The following is a 21755-nucleotide window of genomic DNA, read 5'->3' as shown; positions in this document are numbered from 1 at the left end:
TGTGTCTGACACATGGAAAATGGCCAACAGAGGCCGTTTCCCTTCTTCGCAATCTGAGAGGTCCTGATAGGGAGTCGGAATTAAAACACGAGCACTCACTTGGCATTACAGAGCACCCACCAACGCATGTCCTGCACCTTGGTTTATTAATATTATTTAAGAGTGTAAGACAAAATCAAAGTTGTATCCATTCACTGAAAAATCCTATCTGTGATGGGAAACCGAAATGACTCATATTGTACAGAATCTGGACTCTCTTGCCTGTTTGATTCATTTTCAAAGACAAGTTAGACAAATAGCTTTTTTCCTCCTCGTAACTTTCTGCCAACTGTAATTCTCTACCTCTTTTAAATTTAGCCATTTCCAACATTCCAAAGTGCTGTAATCCAAAGCCCTTACCCAGTATAAACTATGCTGAGTTTTTATCTCTGAGGCTTAAAACTCAATACTGAGCTAAAGTAGGAGGAAGCAGAGAAGAACAAAAATACAATAAAACGTTAGTTTATGCTTGATTGAAAGAAAGTTTGTGCAAACACACACTCTTCTTGTTCCTCTTCTTTTCACTATGCTGTTAGCACTGTTTGCTCCTTCTCTGTCCTTCTTTGGAAATGGCTTTTCTCATACACAGCCAGACCAGTTCTAGCACTGATCAGAGATGTTCCCGCTTCAGCTTTCATGTGATTAGGAAGAGACCATGTTTATATGCAAAAAAGGAAAGGTCGACCCATCTCATTTAGTCATTCAATGACTAATTTCCCTGAGCGCCAGTGACATTCCAGGTACTGTCCTGATAGTGGGCAGACCCAATCCCCACCCTCAATGGCTCTCGAGTCCAGTAGGGAGGAAAAGACACGAAAAAATGAACCTCATGCAGTAAGTAATACTGTGATTAGGGGCAGCCAAGAAGGAAACAGTGAAATCCATAGCAGTAGGACTATCCAGACTTGACAACAACCCTAAAGAGATTTCCTAAGTCATCGACAGGACTGGGGCAGCGAAAGCCTCACGAAGAAGTCCAGAGGAAGAGAGGGTTTGCCGTGGATGGCTGCAGGAAAGGAAATCAATGTCATGTATCCCTTGGTCTTCCTATTTGATCTTCACAAGAATGGCTGTCTCCAACCTTGGGGTGATAATCAGTATGTGAACACATACAGTTTCAACCTCATCAGGTCTAATTAATAGCTGTGTATTTGAACTTACAGAAAGATCTGAAAGTTATCCCCATGGCTATCTCCTTTCTTGGACAGGATAGGTCCATCCAACTTCTGGCTTTAGGTGGAAGCATCTACTGTAGCTTGATCCACCAGTGACACTAAAGGTGAGGACACAGAAAGTGGACTGAAGCCCCCACCCCTCCCCCCATCAGCAACACACTTGCAGGAGGCCCGCATGTTGAGGCAGGAGCCACGTCCTGCGATGGGAAGGTACTCAGTCCTTCTTAAAAGCAGAACGCTTTGGTGAGAGCTGCCAGAAAAATGAAGTGTTCTCTCCCGATGTTTCTAATTAGCAGTGAGATGAGCAGCATGCACAAGAATAAAGAAAAAGACAAGTTTATGATGATAACTTTGTCTCCATCAGACAGTATGTTTTTGGAAGTGACAGATCCTTAAATCAATTCTGCCTCTCCCAGCTTATTAGCACTGACTCCTCACTGCATTAGCATAAGTCTATCAAAAGGCAAGAAAGAACATCTCATTACTTTTGAAGACATAATGAGTTTAATGCGTTACTGCGAATCAGAAGAGTTTCATGGGCTGGCCTATGGGTCAAAATTTGTAATGTGGATGTTAGTTCAAGGTCTACAAGATCTGGGGAAGTACACCTCTCTGAGTGTCCACGATGATGACCGGCCTTCATGGGACTGCACAGGGGTGGGAGTGGGAAGAAAAGGCTAGAGCAGTGACTCTGAAACACACGGGATTGCTTGGGTCGTGCTTTGGTACACTGATGATGACATGCTGCCCATATACTCAATGATGCTCTAATGACCGTGTGTGGCCCAGTTTGGAGGTGACCCCCACAGTTCGTTCTTTTCCTCTTCCAATCCCCCTTATTCAGTGAATACTCATGGAGGCATGAGTACCTCTTAGGGGCTAGGCACTGCCAAGGGCTAGTAACGTACAGATAAGACGTGACTGCATGGCATTCAGGGACACTCCTTGTTGGGACTGAGTTAATTTATACAATTTAATTCCAGTTAACCAACAATGATGCATCAGATTTCTATGCACTGTGTGCCCAGACTTTTCTAAATCCTGGAAAGGTGGAAAAAGAAGCAAGGCCTGGGGGCGGGGGGGGGGGCGGTCAGCCCCACAGCAGCACCCTCTACTTTGTCTCTGTATTTTGGCTTCTCCCCACCTGTGTAAGCCCTTCCTGCCTTCAGGAAAAGCAATGCCCTGGGGGGGGAAGAACCCCAAGGGATCCCACACTGGCAGAAGCAGAAAGCAAATGCACACTCACAGGGACATGCATGGTACAGAGGTGGCCGGGGGAAGAAATGCCCGTATTTGAACAGAGAGTTGACACCAGGAGGGGAATAGGCCGTACAGGACAATGGAGCCTAAGCACCAGCTTCGTGGGCTGGCATTTCTCAGCCACCACCATTCTCTGTAGGCTGCAATGTAGGTGGAAATGCTTGGATGACAGCAGAGCTTTGAGAAAAGTCCTCAGGCAGCAGACGACAGAAGCACTGAAGGGAGGACGAGGGGGCAGGAAGGCTAAGCTGGTCATGAGGGCGTGCTGTGGTTAAGAGCCTGGCCCAGAGGAGGGGAGAAGAAGGGGGCAGACGAGCAGGATCACACAGAGTTCAGTGACTGGTTACATGAACAGCAATATAGGAAAGGGAAATTTAAGGACTAACGATTTAAAGGCCTCAACACTAAAGAACTTGTGGGGGAAAGAAGGAGGCTTTAAGTTAAGTGGGGAAAATTGGGAGTCATGGTGTGCCAGACTGGGCAGGTGTCTGAGCAAGGGTCTGACCGTGCATTTACTGACCTCGAGGTGAATTCCAGGGGGATGGGCAAGTCTCAAAACTGAGGGAGACACGGGGCCAGCGATATAGACACTTGTCCTCGAGGAAGATTATGTTTCCAAGGGAAAATAAAGTAACCAAGGGTAAGTGAGAGGAAGATGGGAAGCCACAGGGGAGGAAGGGGTGCGTGGGAAGCCTCCCCCAGCTGGGTGAGTGCTACGTTGAGGGGAGAAAGATACAAGCAGAAATATGGTCAACCAGCAGACACTGAAGGGAAGAGACGCATGAGGCCTGAGCAAGGATCATCCTTCTCTCTCTCTCTCCAGGCCTCCATGGGTGAGGGGCAGAGGGAGGCCGTGTTCCCGTTCGGCTCGTATTCACTCCACAGGAGAGAGATATTCCCTGCCCTGCTGATGTTCGGCTTGATGTGGAACTTGCTTTAGCCAACAGAACGTCAGTGGACGAGAGGCGAGCAGGGCTTTCAAAGTGTCTGTTTTTCTTGGTCCTTTGCAATCCTGATTTCTGCTGTGAGGAGAGTCTTGTCTGGTTACCACTGGTCACAGAAAGATGAGACACAGGGACCTAAGGCCACCAGGGAGCCTAAGCAGAACCACTCCAGCTGATCTGCAGCCCCAAAGCAAGAAATACATGTCTGTGGTTACAAGTCTCTGAAATCTTGAGGTGTTCATGACACTACTGGAGGAAAACCTGACTCATACAGCGTGAGCTGGGCGTCTGACACCATGAAACGTGCTCTTTTAAGGACGGCACCCCTCCAGGGCCTCCTTAACCACCGTGCTCAAATCATAAAAGGACAAATGGGATGAAAAACAATACCTATTTTAGCCGGTTCCGAGAGGAACTTGGTGGCTATACTGGGGTCATTTTCCCAAAGCAAGATAAGTCAAGAGTTATATATTAAATGTCTTAAATATCGATTGTTAGATAAAGCTGCACAGAATCAATCAGAAAGAAAAGGCCAGGGAATTTCACTGGGGCAAAGGGCAGGGTATACAAAGTCAGGGATATTGAAATTTGATTAGTTCAAAGAATTTTTACGAAATTGGTCATGGCAATAGCCCGCCAACATCTGATCTGACACTGAGGGAGAAGAGCTGAAGGTCTGGATTGGTCAAGAGATTTGCCCCACCCCTTCCCCCCCACCAAGCCCTTCTTCTAGCAGGGATGCTATCCCAAGCTTTGGGATCAGGAACAAAGGATCAGAGACAAGAGCTAAAGAAATGTCTGAGAAATGTTGTTTAATAGTGCCCCTGCCAGGTCTTCATGGCATCTACCAAACAAGCTAGTGCTCTGGGGCCTGGGAACAGAAATGTCAGGGAAATCCAGGGAAAGTCAAGCCGATCATAGTTTCAGGCCCCACACGGGCCAAACAACAGGCATAGAACACTTTACCCCACATCACTGCTGTCTGCTTTTTGTCTTTAGGAGGATTCTACCATTCACCAGATTAGCCCTCCCATGTATAAGGGGAAACTCAGCAATTTCAAGAATTCTGCTTTTTAAAAAGCTCATGAGACCTACAAAAGGGGATTCAATTTAGCTACTTCAGAGGTCAGACAAAAAGACCAGCTCCACTTATCCTTCTTGCTAAGCTGCTGATACCCTAAGAAGCTTACTGAATGCAACTTTCTGAATTTATTTTGTACTCAGCCTTTTGGAAGGAATCTAAATCTGGGAATCAGGGCATAAGACCAGAGTCTCCAGTGCGTTCCATTCATTTCTGCAGATGTGTCTCTTCAGTGATGTAATCCCTAATCTGGCATCATCTTCTCAAACATGGATAGCCGAGCCTGAGTGAGTCACCTCATAGATAAAGCCTGCCTTTTGGACCCAGCCATGTCCCAAGAAGACAGGGCATGAGACCCAGACAGGCAAACCCACCCCATCAGAAAGGGGGCTCACCTTCAGATCTTGCAAGAACGAGTGAACCCCAGGAGGCTGCACTGAGTGGTTATGACACAGAGGACAATTCTACAGCAGAGGACAGATGGACCTCCTCTTGCGCCCATCATTCATTATCTGGAGGCCGTGGGCCCTTCCTTCCTCTACGCCCTTGCCTGGGGAGGAATTCCTCTGCTCACTTGACTTTTCTCCCTTCACTCTCTGGGGTCCAGCTTAAATGTCACTTCTCTGGAGGCCTCTTGAACCAACTGCCTTACCTCCAAGGAGGCAGAGCAAGGAGGTGCAGCATTCTTTGTTTAGACCTTTATCATAACATTTTGCACGTGGTAGATTAATAATTTATATATTTGTTGCATGTTTCACACTGTGAGCTACTGCAAGGCCAAGAATTCCAGCTATTATTCATGCATATATCTCCAGGCTCAGAACTAGCTTTGGCACAGACTGACTACATCGCATAAAATATTTTCAAAATGGTAACCTACCCTAATTTAGAATGAAATGGGAAACTCTTTGTTTTAAGAAACAAAATAAATGCTCCCAAATTATTATATCTACTTTTATTCCACATAATTCTGAAAATGATTTGGGGTAAGAAAAAAAATATTTGATTTTTAAAATGAAAACTTACTAGTTTGGATTGATGGGGGGGTCAGTCTTGATTAGCACAAAGCTACAATTAGAAAATATTATAAAGATAATTTTAAACTTTCAAATACTAACTGTAACTTAAAATAAGCCTGTAACGGGGCGCCTGGGTGGCTCAGTGGGTTAAGCCGCTGCCTCCGGCTCGGGTCATGATCCCGGGTCCTGGGTTCGAGCCCCACATCGGGCTCTCTGCTAGGCAGGGAGCCTGCTTCCCCCTCTCTCTCTGCCTGCCTCTCTGCTTGCTTGTGATCTCTCTCTGTCAAATAAATAAATAAAATCTTTAAAAAAAAAAATAAGCCTGTAACTTACAATAAACTGTGGCTTAAACAATACGCCAATGACAGTGCCTGGGTACTTGCTTAAAAGAACAGATACAAATAAAGCAATCTATCAATTGTCCATTTATTTACATGGATTAAATATGTACTAGGCAATCCTGCTTTTGCAATTTGTTTAAGAAATCCTGCTTTTTTTTTCTTTTTTGGGGGTGGGGGGTATCTCTCTGGGATTGGATTAATCATAATCTTCTATTCCTGACACACGTTCATCATTGATCCATGCATGGCCTGCTCTCATTGACTTACTTAGTAATTTTTTAATAATTTAATGAGTGCTCACAAAACCACTACCCAAAACAAAAGCCAGAGAATAACACATCTTATCATTTGTTACCTCCCATGGAGCCCATCCTTTGCTTCCCCATCCCGAGGAAAGTCCCATCCCAAAGCCCATGGCCATCGTCCCCTGCCTGTCCTTTCCATACAAATCTTATTGCATCTAGCTATATTTCTAAAAGCATATTTTTATTTCAGTTGTTTTAAATCTATTAAAAGGACTTCATGCCATAGGTAATATTTGAGGATTTGCTTTTATTCACTGATTATATTTCTAAGATTTGGCCACATCTTTGGGTTCCCGGTGGCTCGTCTGTGGCTTAAGATTCCATTTTGGGACTATTACTCATCCACTCTCTTACAATGTCATGTGGGCTTCCAGCATTTTGCTATTGTTTACAGTGTAATTCTGAAAATCCTCGCTCATGTACAAGAGCCTCTCTCGGACAATATGCTTGCGTAGATCTGGGTCAAACGCTAAGTGAATATTCAGCTTTAGAAGGTAATGTTAACCTGTCTTCTGATGTGGTTGTGCCCATTTACTCTCGCACCAGCCCATATGAGGTATCTCATGGACCCACATCTCCTCCAGCACTTGGCACTGTCAGATTTAACAGCTACCACTTGTGATCAGTCTAGAGCTAACAGAAAGCATCAGTATTCACAAATTGGTACAACCTAGATTAATCCATGAAATCAGAAAATGCACTGGATTATAAAAATAACCTGCTGTAAAAAAAATTAGAAATATAGAAAAGCATCGAAAGAAATGAAAATAACAGCTATAATTTATCAAGGTTTAATATTCACTACAATGAAGGAATATTTCCCCTATTATAAGGGCAGCCTATGCTTACAATTTATCTAAAATCCCTTGGGAGCACTCCTTCCAGACCTACTAATATTCTCACTGGTCAGCTCAGCGTCACCAAAGTGTCACTGCACTGTCCCGGGTGCCCAGGAAACAGCAAGACTCTGGCTAAATACCAGAATTAAGAACTGAAGATGTGTTTTGAAATTCATAACATCTCCATTATGGGAGGTTCATGTTCTATACAGTGGTTTCAATCTATGCCTCTTTTGATCTGGGAGGAAGGAAGGGACTGGAAGTTCTTATTAAACACTTAATAAAAGCAGTTCTTTTATTTTTAAATCCATTTTCAGAAACTCCTTTGTACCACTGCACTTCCTTTCAGCAGCAAGATACCATTAAGGAAAGCAAAAACGGTCTGCATTATAACAAGGACACCACAGCCAGGCTGTGGGTAATTGAATGAAGGTGTTCCCCAAGGCACAGAGACTCAATTTCTAGGGGCACAGTGTATTTCACATCCACTAGGAAAAGAGTAAATCGGCCCAGCATGAACAGAGAGTGTGCTCACAGCACATCTTCTGGTGACTGAAATTCAAATTTATGGACATCTCACTATGGGCCAGGCACTGTGTTAGCGGTGGGCATTCAGAGAGGACATAGCACTTGCTTCCCATGGTATCGCCCCCTGCCTGGGAAGACACACAAGTCAGGTGATTACGAAATAAGAAAGAATGGAGTGAGAGCTATTATTAGGCACCTCAGAGGGGGAGCAAAAACCTCATTTGGACTTAGGGTCTCTGGGTGGTCCTCATGGAAACCGTGTGAGATTTGAACAGGGCTCTCCACGGTGATTAGAATATCTGTAGGAAAAGTAGGGCAATTCTGGACAGCAGGGAGAGGGACTTAATGCATTCAGAGAGTCAATCAGTTGCCCATTTAAACATTTATTCAGCATGGACTATGTTGCAGGACCACCCCAGGCACTGGGTATGCAGAAGTGAATGAAACCAAGCTTCCGAAAGGCCTTTCTGAGGAGTTAGCAGGGAAGCAGGAGTTTGAAGGAGGAGCTGGAACCTGCCATACCAACAGCAGTTGGCAGAACTTTATAGAGAGAAGGAAGGGCACACGCTAAACCTTAAGGTGGGACAGCCCTTGGAATGGCCCTGGTGGTGAAAGGAGGCTGGGGGACCACACAGGGATATGTCAAGCTGAAGGACCAGAGGTGTCATTCAACAGTCAGACAGAGGCAAGATCACCTGCCATAAGGAGTGTGAAATTTAAAAAACATCAGAAGCTTTGAGGGGGATGCTTTGTGACGAGTCTGGGGTGCTTGGGGATGGGGAGAACAAGGAAGCATAGTCCCAAATACATCTGTGAAAGGTTGCTCTGCGTGAAGGGGGCCGGAAGGCTGAGAGAGGAGGTGGCAACAGTAGTTCAGGCTACAGACGATGAGGACCCGCACTGTGCCTGTGGTGGTGGAGACAGAGTGGGTGGATTCAAATATATCTTTTGTTTTTTTTAAAGATTTTATTTATTTGACAGAAATCACAAGTAGGCAGAGAGGCAGGCAGAGAGAGAGAAGGAAGCACGCCCCCCAGTGACAGAAAGCCAGACGTGGGGCTCTATCCCAGGACCCTGGGATCATGACCTGAGCCAAAGGCAGAGGCTTTAACCCACTGAGCCACCCAGGTACCCCTCAAATGTACTTTTTATACCTTTTTTTTACTTGTGGTAAAAAAACATACCTCCATACTGTTTTTCATAGTGGCCACAGCATTTTACATTCCCACCAACAGAACACAAGGGTTCTGACTGTTCCACATCTTTGCCAACACTCATTATATCCTATTTTTTGATAGTGGCCATCTTCATGGGTGTGAGGGGATATCCATCCCACGGTGGTTTTGATTTGCATTTTCCTGACGATCAGTGATGTTGAGCATCCTTAGGTGCTTGTTGGCCGACTATCTATCTTCCCTGGAGATTGTATATTCTTTGCCCATTTTCAAATCAGATCGTTTTTGCTATTGTGGTTGTTGTTAGGTTGTAGGAGTTCTTTACATATTCTAAATAGTAGCCCCTTACCAAATCTACGGTTTGAAAATATTTTCTCCTATTCTATAAGTTGATTTTTTACTCTGTTGACAGTTTCCCTTGCCTTGCAGAAGTCTAAATGTCATGTACTCCCACCTGCGTAATTTTGCTTTTGTTACTTGGGCTTCTGGTGTCATATTCAGGAAACTGTTGCCAAATCCAATGTCATGAAGCTTTTCCAAGGAGTTTTATATTTTCAGATCTTGTGTTCTGGGTTTTTAATTCAAGTTAACTTTTATATATGATATAAGACAAGGATCCAACTTCATTCTTTTGCATGTGGATATCCAGTTTTCCCAACATTTGTTGAAGAGACTATCCTTTCCCCCAATATGTAGCCTTGGCCCTCCTGTCAAAGATCATTTGACCTACATATCAGGCTTTATTTCTGGGCTACTTGATTCCATTAGCCTGTCTGTCTCTGTCTTTATGCCCGTACCTCACTGTTTTGATGACTGTAGCATTGTGATGTTTTGAAATCAGGAAGTGTGTGGCCTTTGGCTTTGTTTTTATTCTTCAAAATTGTTTCAGCTTTTTTGGGTCCTTTGAGATTCCATATGAATTTAGGATTTTTTTTCTATTTTTATAAAAAATACCATCAAAATTTTGACAGGGATTACAATGAATCTATAGATTGCTTTGGGTAGTAATGGACATTTTAACAATATTAGTTCTTTCAATCCATGAACATGGGATGTCTTTCCATTTATTGGTCTTCTTTAATTTCTTAGTTAATTAATTAGTATACAAGTCTTTCACCTCCTGAGTTAAATTTATTCCTAAGTATTTCATTCTTTTTGATGCTATTATAAATGGGTTTGTTTTCTTAATTTCCTTCTAACAATTAGTCATTGTTAGTATATAGATATGCAACTGAATTTTGAGTATTGATTTTATATCCTACAACTCTGCTAAATCTGTTTATTAGTTCCAACAGGGTTTTTGGTGTTATCTTTAGGGTTTTCTACATATAATGTCACCTGTGAACAGACCTAATTTTACTTCTTCTTTTGCAATTTGGAGGAATTTTATTTCTATTTCTTGTTTAATTGCTGTGGTTAGGACTTCTAGTACTATGAATAGAAGTGACAAGAGAGGGTACCCTTGTTTTTTTCCTTATCTTAGAGGGAAAACTTTTAGTTTTCACCAATGAGTATGATTTTAGTTGCAAGCTTTTCATAAAGGCCTTTATTATGTTGAGGTAATTTCCTTCTTTTCCTAGCTTGTTGAGTGTTGTTTTTTTTTTAATCATGAAAGGGTTAAATTTTGTCAAATGTCTTTTCTGCATCTGTTGATATCATCATGTGGTTTTTGTTCTTCATTCTGTTAATGTGGTGTATATTACAATGACTGACTGAGGAGGGAAATGGGGAAACTCAAGAGTTGGGATTTAGATATTTTAGACTAGAGATTCCTGGAAGATTCCCAGGCAGAGATGTTTGCTGGACAGCTGCACCTACAGACTTAGAGGTTAGAGATGCCTGAGAAAGCAGCACAGGGTATATTTAGAGAAAAGAGAAGAAGGCAAGGTAGCCAGAACATGGTGTTCACCAAGAGACAAGATGGAAAATAAACCCAGAATGACTTCCTAGAGCTAGATCATGGTGTCAAGCTCCAAAACTTGGATTTTATTTTCTGTAAACTGATTTCTGTAAAAGGTTTCTTTTTTTCCCCCTTTGAATAACAGAGTTGTTTATCCATGGCTTTATTTCTCATTTAAAAAGTAATATATGTTGGGACGCCTGGGTGGCTCAGTTGGTTAAGCAGCTGCCTTCGGCTCAGGTCATGATCCTAGCGTCCTGGGATCGAGTCCCACATCGGGCTCCTTGCTCAGCAGGGAGCCTGCTTCTCCCTCTGCCTCTGCCTGCCATTCTGTCTGCCTGTGCTTGCTCTCTCTCCCTCTCTCTCTCTCTGACAAATAAATAAATAAAATCTTTAAAAAAAAAGTAATATATGTTCATTATGAAAATAAGGAATCACATAAAGAATAAAATGCCAGCCATCTATAATTCCACCATCCACCTATAATTACCAATAACACTATAGCCTATTTCCTTCTAAGGACTTTTTTCTTACTCTTCACACCCATATTTTGTATATATTACAAAACTGAAATTACACTATATATATTAATTCTATATTCTACTTTTTTTACTCAACATTTTGCCATAAACATTCAGCTATGTGACTAAAGAGTCTCTGTTACACATAATTTTAATTACAATGTGATATTATATTGGATAGATATAAAATAATTTTACATTCAATTATTGTGGACATTTAGACTTTCAGAATTTTCTATAATGGGGAACCTGAGTGACTCAGTCGGTTAAGTGTCCAACTCTTGATCTCAGCTCAGGACATGATCTCAGGGTCGTGAATTCAAATGCCGCAACCAGCTCCATGCTGAGCCTGGAAACTGCTTAAGATTCTCACTCTCCCTCTCCCCTGTCCCACTTTCCCCCTCACAAAAAAATCAATCAATCAATTTTCTGTAATGGACCTATTATAAATATTCCTATGAATACCTCTTTACTCCATTTCCAAAAGGAGAATTTGAGAGTTAAAGGCCATGAACATTTAAAGATTTTTGAATCTGCTGGCAAGTTATTTTTAGAAAAGCTAGACCAACTTATATCCCTACTGTATAAGACTGCTCATTCATCACATCTTTACTATTATTAAGCATTATGGCTTTAAAAATATTTAAAAATTTTGTAGATGAAAAATAATTTATCTTTGACATTTTCATGAAACTGTGAGGCAGAAACCAGAGTCTCACAAAACTCCATTCTAGTAAATTCAAACCATGCCACTGAAGCGTTCAATTTTGAGTTTAAGCTCACAAAATAAGAATAAATTTCTAATAAGACTAGTCTAAAGCAGCAGAAAAGACCTCATTTCTGGCAGTCTCAACTGGACATCGAAGCTACCAAGGGCAGCCCGACAAAGTCACGCTAAGCATCAAGCTACCCAACATCCTAGAGACAGATCCCTAAGGACTCATCCTAACTTGTCAGCTTTCTGTAGAGAACAGAAAGGAAAAATTAATGTGGAGGATTAAGCAAGTTACAGTCTCTCTTCTCTCCCTACCATTGATGAAGAGTTGAACTATAATCCAAAAACCATTTTTTCAATTCAAAATTCACCTGGAAGCAAAATTACTCAACCTCTAGTATCATACAAAAGAACTGCGGAGGCATAAGTGTTTGGAGTTATACACAGTGGGGGTGGGGGCAGGCACTGGGAAGACTCAAAGGGTAGTCCCCTTCCTTCTTTTTTTAAAAAATATTTTATTTATTTATTTATTTGAGAGGGAGAGAATGAGAGAGAGAGAGTGAGAGAGCACGCATGAGAAGGGGAAGGTCAGAGGGAGAAGCAGACTCCTGCCAAGCTGGGAGTCTGATGCAGGACTCGATCCTGGGACTCCAGGATCATGACCTGAGCTGAAGACAGTTACCAACCAACTGAGCCACTCAGGCACCCCTCCCCTTCCTTCTTATGGTGAATCTTAATCTAGATCCATGAAAATTGGGATCAAGTAAAATCCCTATTTTCCTGCAGGCTGAGCCCTATCAGGGTTGGTATGGACGGAGAAGACCCAGGTGTGGTCACCAGCATGCTGTAACAGAGGCAGTGTGCAGAAACCCCTTCAGCACGTGCAGAAGTTTCAAATGAAAGGCGTTGCACACTTGTGTCCCTTCATGATCTCATCTCAGAGAAAGCTCTGGACTCTGGTCTTACAAATCTAAAAATCGGATATTAATGTGCTCTAAAAGGCTTTGCCTCTTGAGAGCCCATGTTCATTGGCCAAGCAGAGTTGTACAGATCACAATGCCAGGTTCTTATGCACATTCTCTACTCGCAAGTACACTTGTAGGAGAAATCAAATGATAATCAGAAGGTCCTGAATCAGGGAAGGCAAGGGGACGACCTGAGAGGTCTTCTCCGCCACGGTTACTGAAGGCCTCTGTGCAACTGCCTGAGGTGGCCTTCATCTCCTCTATTTCTCCTCGTCCTTTGGAGCTCAGCTCAAATATCCCCTCCCCAAGGAAGCTTCCCCAGCTCCCCCAGATCGGTTTTCCACCCCCACTTACACCTTTTTATCCACCCTGCGTTTTTCCTTTAAGCACTATGGCAATGGCAATTTTTTTTTTAAGATTTTATTTATTTGACAGAGAGAGATCACAAGTAGGCAGAGAGGCAGGCAGAGAGAGCGAGAGAGAGAGGAGGAAGCAGGCTCCCTGCCCAGCAGAGAGCCCAACGTGGGACTCGATCCCAGGACCCTAAGATCATGACCTGAGCCGAAGGCAGAGGCTTAACCCACTGAGCCACCCAGGCGCCCCGCACTATGGCAATTTTAATTAAAAGGTTTCTTATACTCTGTTGTTTCTGATCTTTCAGGTCCCTGGGAATAGAAGCCATGTCTGCCTTACTCACCACCTTACTCCTCATCTCTAGTACCCATAGTACACAGCAGGTGTTCTAATATTTGTGGAAAGGAAGTGGGGAAGGATAAGAGAGCACAAAGGCTGCAGGTCTACTGTGGGAACAGCCTTCCAATGGGACTTCGAGTCCCTTAACCAAGATCCTCTTTCCCTTTGACAGTGTCAGAAATGGGCACTGCCAAATCTGCCCTCCTCTCTCTCATTTTGTGTTTCTACTGCTGGCCAACCATCCTTTTAACACTCACTTTGTTATTGTTGTTGTTTTTAATTTTTTAAAATATTTATTTGACTGTAGAAAGAGAAAGAAAAACAGAGAGAGAAAGAGAGGGGGAGCAACAGAGGGAGAGGGTGAGGGAGAAGCAGGCTCCCTGCTGAGCAGGGAGCCCCACACAGGGCTCAATCCCAGGACCCTGAGCCAAAGGCAGAGGCCCAATCAACGAGCCACCCAGGCGCCCCATTAACATTCACTTTGGTTGGATACGCAACAACTCTGGTCAGGTTACAGTGGAATTGGACTGGCTGCAGTGCCATTCTGTTGCTGAAGCAGCTTTGTTCTCTCCTGGCCTAACTGAGTTTATGATCATGCATAATTAAATTTCAGAGAATAGCCATACTTCCAAGTTCTTGGGGTTACCACACTGTCAAGCCCCTGTAATCAGCACACTGCGACTCAAGGTTAAGGGAAGGGGTGCCCCAGGATACACCGTAGTCATAGAAGAAATAGGACAATGATGTGTGCATGTGGCTGAAGCCTGCTCGTACTTCATACACACAGAAGCTGGAGATGACATTCTTACATGCTTCGGCTATTTTCGCAAATATGATATTAATTTTGATAATTAAAAACAGAACAAGCGGTGGCCTGGGAGTCTGGGTGAGATCTCTATTGTTGTGATCCCAGCCCTGACACGAACTTGGCTGTCAGCAATCTTCTTCCACGCTGGCTTCTGGTAAATAAAGGAGTTCGGCTAGAAGACCCAACAGCACCTTCCCCTCTTGACATTACAGTATCCAAGTCATCTAAGACCTTTCCCCAACTTCATAAGCACCCAAAGACCAACCCAGCTGCTGGCACTGACCAACACACACACGGGAATCTGGGATAAGCCTTTCCAAAGAATTATGGTGATGTCTTGGGATTTCCATGACTGCAAATGAATCACTCAAGAGACCAGCAGATGTCCCCGAGACCTGACACTAGCTAACACAAGATTCTCTGACATGCAAACTTTCTTGACACTTAGGATGGAGGGCTGAGATACCTGAAAATCTGACTGTCACCCAGGTGATGGCCCCTCTTCTTTCCATTTTTCCCAGCAGCAGGATGCTTGTGGAAATTATTTTCTGTATGTAAGATAGTCGATCATGATAAAATGTTTTCATAAACATATAACTTTGACGATCTTTGCAAAAAGCACTTCCCTTCTCTATTCTCGATGCTGGGAGTTCAACTTCCTTCACATCAGCCCCACAATGCACAGATCCTGTCACTAGTGTTAAATTACTCTCTCAAACAGGCGTTCAGCTGTAGTACAAACAAACTCATTATTAATCGGTTTATAACCCAAAAATCACCTCAGTTTTAATTAGCTGGTATGTTAAATTCAAAGTCATGTGGAGGTTTAAACATCCTACAAACAAACACTCCTTAGAAAACACGCATCTCCGAGGAGACCTTTCCCTATCTGAGAGGAAATTATCAAAAAGAATAAAGACAGCCACGAAGGGATCTGCCCTCCAGAGACACATAGTTGTCTCTCCTGTAGCAACTGTGAACAGACTTCGCTCGAAGTGTGAATTCCATCGATTTCTTCCATTTAGCTCAAACAGGATGTTTACAAAAGAAAGAGAGAAAAAACCCAACACCCCGAGATTGTGTCTGAAGATGGGACTGGGATCGGTGTACTACTTGCCTCGAGTAGTAAGACTCTACCCCCAGGGCCTCTCGAACACTGGCGATGTGCTGCTCGAGGACGGAGCTGGTGGCTGTTGGAAGAGCCGCACTGCCACCGGCCTGGAAGTCGCTGGAGTTTTCCGCCGCGTTATCACCTAGGTAGTGCTCGTGAAACTTCAGAATTCCTGAAACCAGACAGGCACAGCCAACATCATGCAAGGCCAGGGTTACGCGAGGGAGGGCTGGAGGCAGGGGGTAGCCCTCTTGAGCAAGCATGCCATCCAAACCGTGTGAAGAGATTCTGAAATCAAGATCTTGAGAGGGCTTTCCAGAATTTGGTCAGTACCCATTTCTACAGCTTTTGTCATGAGGTTTGGTGCTTGAAACCAGGGAATTTAAGATAAGGCTTCTGCTCTTGACACTATATTCAGAAGCTTATGGGATGACGACTATTTCATATGTATTTCCAAACAGATGCTTCTCAGAAGCACCGACTAGGGAAAGTTTTCTTTCCCGAATGGTGCACGAGCATGCCAAGGTACATTCTCCCCAGAAACTGAAATTCTGAACAGAAATATAACTAGCCAAGTAGAAACTGTGTTACTCAAAGACCTTTTATTTCACAAAAGCTAGTCGAAATAAATGCATCATCATATAAAGGCCAGATAAAAATATTTTAAACCATTTTTAAATAAGACTAACTGGTCAACCATCATTAATAGATTAAAGGAGCAAAAAATTATGGCTGCATGAAACTGAAGCAATCTATAGTGGTTTTCTGGCAATAAACATAGGACATATTCTCAAATGGTAATGAGGTGTGTCAGCCCTGGAAAACGCTGCTCCTCTCTGATTGGATTAGAGCCCCAGTGAAAGCTTCAGAGTCTCATTAAGAGCAAAGAAGACGGGAAAGAGAAACAATGGGAGCCTCATTATACATGGCTCATTATTACAGGGATTTGGACATACCACCTGTCAAATCATGTCCCCAAAACATAACAATGACAGAGAGAAAGAGCTTGGTACCTCCCTCACCAGCCATGTCCTCCCAGGCATCAGTGCCCCTCTGGGGGGCGGGGCATACACAGGGACTCATTCCACGGCAGCTGACACTCACCAAGTCACCACGAACATCACAACTAAAACCTCAGCATAAAAAGGTCAGAGGTAAGAATGTTCTTTATGGAAATCCCATAAAAAACATGGAATTAAGGGGGAAAGATTATAAAAAAAATTATGCCAAGGCACCGAATCTACAGGCATGAGTGCTCAGAACCCAAGAGGCATCAGAGAGTTGCCATCCAGCCAGCATCCTTTTTTTTTTTTTTTTTTTAAATCAAAGGGACAGAAACACAATCAAGAAAATCTTGTCAATTCTCCCTGGCAGTTGAACTTTCTGAAATTGGCTTACAGATATTCAAGAAGCCCATTCTTCAAGATTCCCAATTATAAGATCCACTTCCCCAGTCAATAAACTCTAATTGGATCTGGTGTGTCTCCAACATGGTAAAGCCATCAGCATTTTATTATGCAAAAAAATATGGCCCTAACAGCTAATTAGTGGTTCTGTATTTAGTGAAACAGTTACAGCCTGAACATTTAATGCTGATTTAATCAAAGAGGATTTTTACTTCGGAAACAAATTTACAACAGAACTGGTTAAAATGGGTTCTGCTAAATTCGGAAATTTCAAGCCTGAGACTTCGTTTATATATGGTGATAAGAGCTGCTGGGATCATTTCAGTCTAACTTCACCCTGACAAAGGGTCACAATTATTAAATCATATCTAGAAAGAACTCGTTAGGACTTCCAGTCATCGCTTTATTCGCTAATGAACAACAGCTGCCTAAAAATAGGGCCGCTGGTGAAATGAATCCTCCGCTCTTCGTGTTCCTTGATGAATGCTTCCAAGTTCACCAGCGAGGAGCAGCGATTTCTTGGGGGAATGAGGAAGCTGGGCTGTCTTATTAATTGAATGCCCCACCACAGAATATCGGCCGTGGCTGAGGTTTTGCCGAAAGCCGACATCAGCTCCTTAGTCTGATCTATGGTAATGAGCCTCTTCTACCTCTAGTCATTAGACTTTCTCAGTCTAGTGTCTTCATTGCCCAGTTCCCATAGAAAGAGATCTTACCTGCCCCAGGAGCAAGCAGCCAGCTATACAGGTAGCCTGCGGCCAGGGAATAGTAAAGTACTAGTCCCCTCTGGCCATTAACCATCTCTAAGATCTGATCAATAGTGACTGGGGAGTAGGGGTCCGAGTCCTGTTGTCCTGTTTGTCGTTCTACCAGAAGATCGGCAAATGCCCGTGTCCGTCCTCTTTCTGCCACAGCGAGGGCTTCATCATGATGGCCTAGGACACAAAAGCCACATGGTGAGGAGTCCCTGGGGGAGTGTGTTTATCCACAAAGGGCCATCAGGTACAGAGATCCTGGGCGGAAACCTCACTGCACTCCTCTGCGGGGCACAGTCTCCGTTCACATCCAACCCCCTGCCTCAGATGATAGGTACAGCGCCACTCTTCTAAAACTCCACGTTTTCAGACCCCCCCCACCCAACCTAAGCCATTAGGCTTTCCCCTGTCGACAGTCATACCCCAAGAGAGCCAACTTTGTTCAGAGGATGGTCCTTGGCTCTGCCTGCTCTCCAATCCACAACCTGAGTTGCTCCTTGGCCTCATGGCGTCTGACCCCATTCACTTTAGCTATTTGGACCTAATGCTTTGCATGCTGGTTACCCTCTCATATCCCTGCTCAACTTTGATTCTGACTTGGCCTTGGCAGATAAACCTACAGGACCTGGTTCCTGACCATTTTTCTATTTCTCTTCGATGCAGCCCCTCTATGCATCACACTGTCCTGCCCCACTAGCACATCCCCCCCACATGATACCTCTGTGTCTTCACACCTGCCAGTCCCTCTGCTGAGTGTGTCCTATTCCCTCTCAACCTTGGCTCAAAAGGAGGGTCCTAACCGTTGCCCCCTCTATCTCAAAGGGCTATTGTAAAGATTGACCAAGGTGCCGCATGTGAGATGCCTGAATGGGTTATTCAAAGTATCACATATATAACAGGTGATATTATTGTTAGGGCTGAGACCTCATTGCATTCTAGGCTCCCACACATTTGCTTCTCTTCTCTTCCGGTCCCCACGGGCAAAGGGTTTAAACCTCTGAAGTCTCTAGTTCTTTGAAATTGCTTTTCTCTTTCAAAGCTTTTCTTCAGTCTTTCAGTTCAATTCCTGATCCCTTTCCCTAAGAGACTAGTCTGTTATCTAGTTTAAAAGCTAAATGCACACACATGAGGGCACCAACAATATATAAGGCAACATACTTTCAAGTGAGGATTGTTCAGAGTGTTTAGAACGAATATAATGCAGAGGATTTGCTTGCATCATAAATACAGAGAAGGAAGATTTGCCCAAACTAGGGTCCAAAGAGAGAACAGGCAGAGGCAGGAGACCAGATGCCGCAGCTCTGACAGCACTCCAAGGATGCCTAGCTACCTGCAGTTCCAGTATCAGTAGAAAGGGGGATTTACATGTGTGTATGCAAATGTCTTCTTTACCCTATTAAGTTATTAACTGGAACAGCAGGGATGATTTCTGTGCACGTTGGAAAATCGGCCCCAAAGTGTTAGGCAGACTTAACACTGTGATTATAATAGATAATAAATTGTAATCTCAGGCAATAAGCACATTTAATAGATACACTTTTCAAGAGGAGGCCTGGGCATTCAGATACACACAGCAAAGGACAGGATCTTACTGACAAGGCCTCAACATCCAACTTCAAAGACATTGTTAGTTCTGGTAAATACCTCTTCCACCCATGGTCTGGGTTGGGGGAAATGGCCAGCAGAGCTGGACAGGCCTGAGAAGAGGCAGAAGACAGGGCAGCTAAAAGAGGGTGACGGACAGCAGAGGCCCCAGTGAGGGAAATGCATGCTGCCCCAGTGCAAGGCAGCACACAGGCCTGGGAGAATGATCACTGCCTAGGTCACAGCCTGGGAGGGCAGACCCAGACAATAAAAACACTTACGGAGCAGGAAACGAAAGACCTATGTGGCAGAGGAAACAGGGAAGAGGCCAGGCATCTTGTCAGGTACGCCTGCAGGTCTGAGTGGTGGGAGGGAAGCTGAGGGAGAGGAGCTCAAGCATCTCTAGCCCCAGGACACTTTCTCCAGCTCCTGGGTCTATCTGCCAATATGCTTTGTTTTCACAGCACCTGAGTTTCTTTTACCCTAAGCACCCATCACAGCACCGTACAGGACTCCCTGACGTCTGTCTTTCACCAGGCTGACTGCTTCTGGAGGCCAGGGACCAGGCCTTCTGGCCTTTCATTCCCAGGACTGGCACATGGCACCTGGTAGGTGCTCTACAAATACTTGCTGACTAAACGGACACATGTTCGGTGACTGGACTGCAGTTGTAGCTTCACGGCCTGATGTCATGAGTTAGATTTCGCCCCAGCAGCCCTGGAATGACTCAGACACGCAGGCTCACTTGCAAGAAGTGGGAACCCCGGCCGCTCTCACCCAGGCTGACGAGCACCCGCTGCAAGGCCTGGTAGGACGAAGTCTGCAGGTCAAAGAGGGAGAGTTTGTAGTCCGTGCTCAGCTGCGCCTCATGTCGGATTGTTTCAAATAATGCCGATGCCCTATAGAGCTGCAAGTAGGGGACAAAGAATGTCATTCATTCCCCAGAAACCACTATGGCCAGAGACAACTTGTGTACCCAACTTGGTGCCCCAGTCTAGAAACACTTTTTTCCAGGTAGGTTCCTGTAGACTGGAAGAGGCATCATATCAGATCACACCCAGGAAATGATGGTTTATGTGCTCAATTAGACCAGGGGATCTAAAAGACAAAGCTTATGGACTTCCAGTTTGGAAGTTGCAAGAAAAAAAATCAGCTATTAATCCAATCAGGGGCTGATTTTGATTAAAACAAACAAAGCCTCTCCTTTTGCCCTCAAGCAACCATAATTTAGTACCCACGGCCTCACTCAGCCCCAGGGCCAGAGTGAGAGCAGGTACAGAGCAGACAGGCTGGAAACAAGGCTGAGATTGGGGGATTGAGGAGGAGCAGGCAGCCATCCTTTCATGAGGAGGTCAGCTTTGGCAAGCAGTTCAGCCGAATCAAACACTGTCCTCCGCAACAGTGACCAGGAGTAGGTCTTTCCGGGACAAGCTCCCGCAGCCACACCTGCTCACAGGGACATCCCCAGGACCAGATGCTCAACATTCCTACAGAGACACTGCCCTGCTGCTCTAAGTGGCTTCTCCGTGAGACTTTTCTCTAATATTTATATGCAAGGAATAGTATCCAATTTTAAGTTCATGCAAATTTAAAAAAAACAGAATTCTAGGACTAAGAACTTAGTATCCTCAGCTCTACCACTAATTCATCCTGTGACCTGGGGCAAGATTTGGAGTCTCGGTTTCTTCTTTTCTATAAAGGGGATGGTGATCATTCTACCTTCAGAGGTATTCGAGGAATAAATTCAGTGAGTGACAGTACTTGAAAACTGCAAAGCACTATAGTAATATAAGTTTTAATTTTTTAAACAAGGAACTAAAGAATTCTTTAAACTGCCTTTAATAGATTAAAAAGGAGAGAGAAACACCACCACATTCCAGGAGGCCATGGCACAATTTCAGTCACATCACCTCATCAGTTCCTGTGAGCACCTCCGATAGGAGCCTTGATTCACCTGCCCTTGGGCTCCTGGGCCTCGCACAATGCCTCAGCAGGAATTACTCACACGCGGCCCAAGCTTTGAGTGTGTGATTTTGGATGATGCCATCTCACAACTCCTTCAGCTTGACAGAGGAACCACAACTCTAGGATCTTTCCAGTCTCCAGAGCCAGCATGAGAGTGGGCTTCTCTTCAACTATTTGTACATATGCAGAAACATGAACTCTGTGTGTGTATGTGTGTGTGTACAAGTGCATGTATGTCTATGGGTGTGTGTGTGTGTGTGTGTGTGTGTGTGTGTGTGAGAGAGAGAGAGAGAGAGAGAGAGAGAGAGAAGGAAGTATCCACTGATGTGTCTAGAAACCTATAAAGACATTAAATCCAATGATTATGAATTCTTGAATTACTTCTCTCATAAAATGTATGTAATTTCATATTAAGGTTTAATGAGGAATGGTAACATGTAACACAAGAATGCCAAAGAGATCGTTGAGAAATTTCTCATACAAGTGAGCAGGAATCCTGACTAAGGCTCAGCACTTCTGGGCTGGAAAATCTATACACCAATCCAAGTGCAGAGGTTAGCACCTTGTAGCGAACGTCAACACTACTTGGACAGTAATCCCAAGGGCTTCCGTGCTTCTGTCAACCA

General features: G+C 44.1%; 1 protein-coding gene across 1 annotated transcript in view; it reads right to left on the bottom strand.

Annotated features, from left to right (window-relative positions):
- LOC111160024 (tetratricopeptide repeat domain 28) overlaps positions 1-21755 on the bottom strand; it is a 596564-nt gene that overhangs the window by 81972 nt on the left and 492837 nt on the right. The window contains 3 exon segments of the mRNA XM_022522789.1: positions 15426-15591; positions 17542-17760; positions 19942-20071. Of these exon segments, the coding sequence (XP_022378497.1) occupies positions 15426-15591; positions 17542-17760; positions 19942-20071 (515 nt within the window).

This window comes from Enhydra lutris, unplaced genomic scaffold, assembly GCF_002288905.1.
Source record: "Enhydra lutris kenyoni isolate GAN:26980312 unplaced genomic scaffold, ASM228890v2 scaffoldscaffold73, whole genome shotgun sequence".
Lineage (NCBI taxonomy): Eukaryota > Metazoa > Chordata > Mammalia > Carnivora > Mustelidae > Enhydra > Enhydra lutris.
The sequence above is the reverse complement of the archived record's forward strand: the minus strand, read 5'-3'. Positions and strand labels throughout refer to the sequence as shown.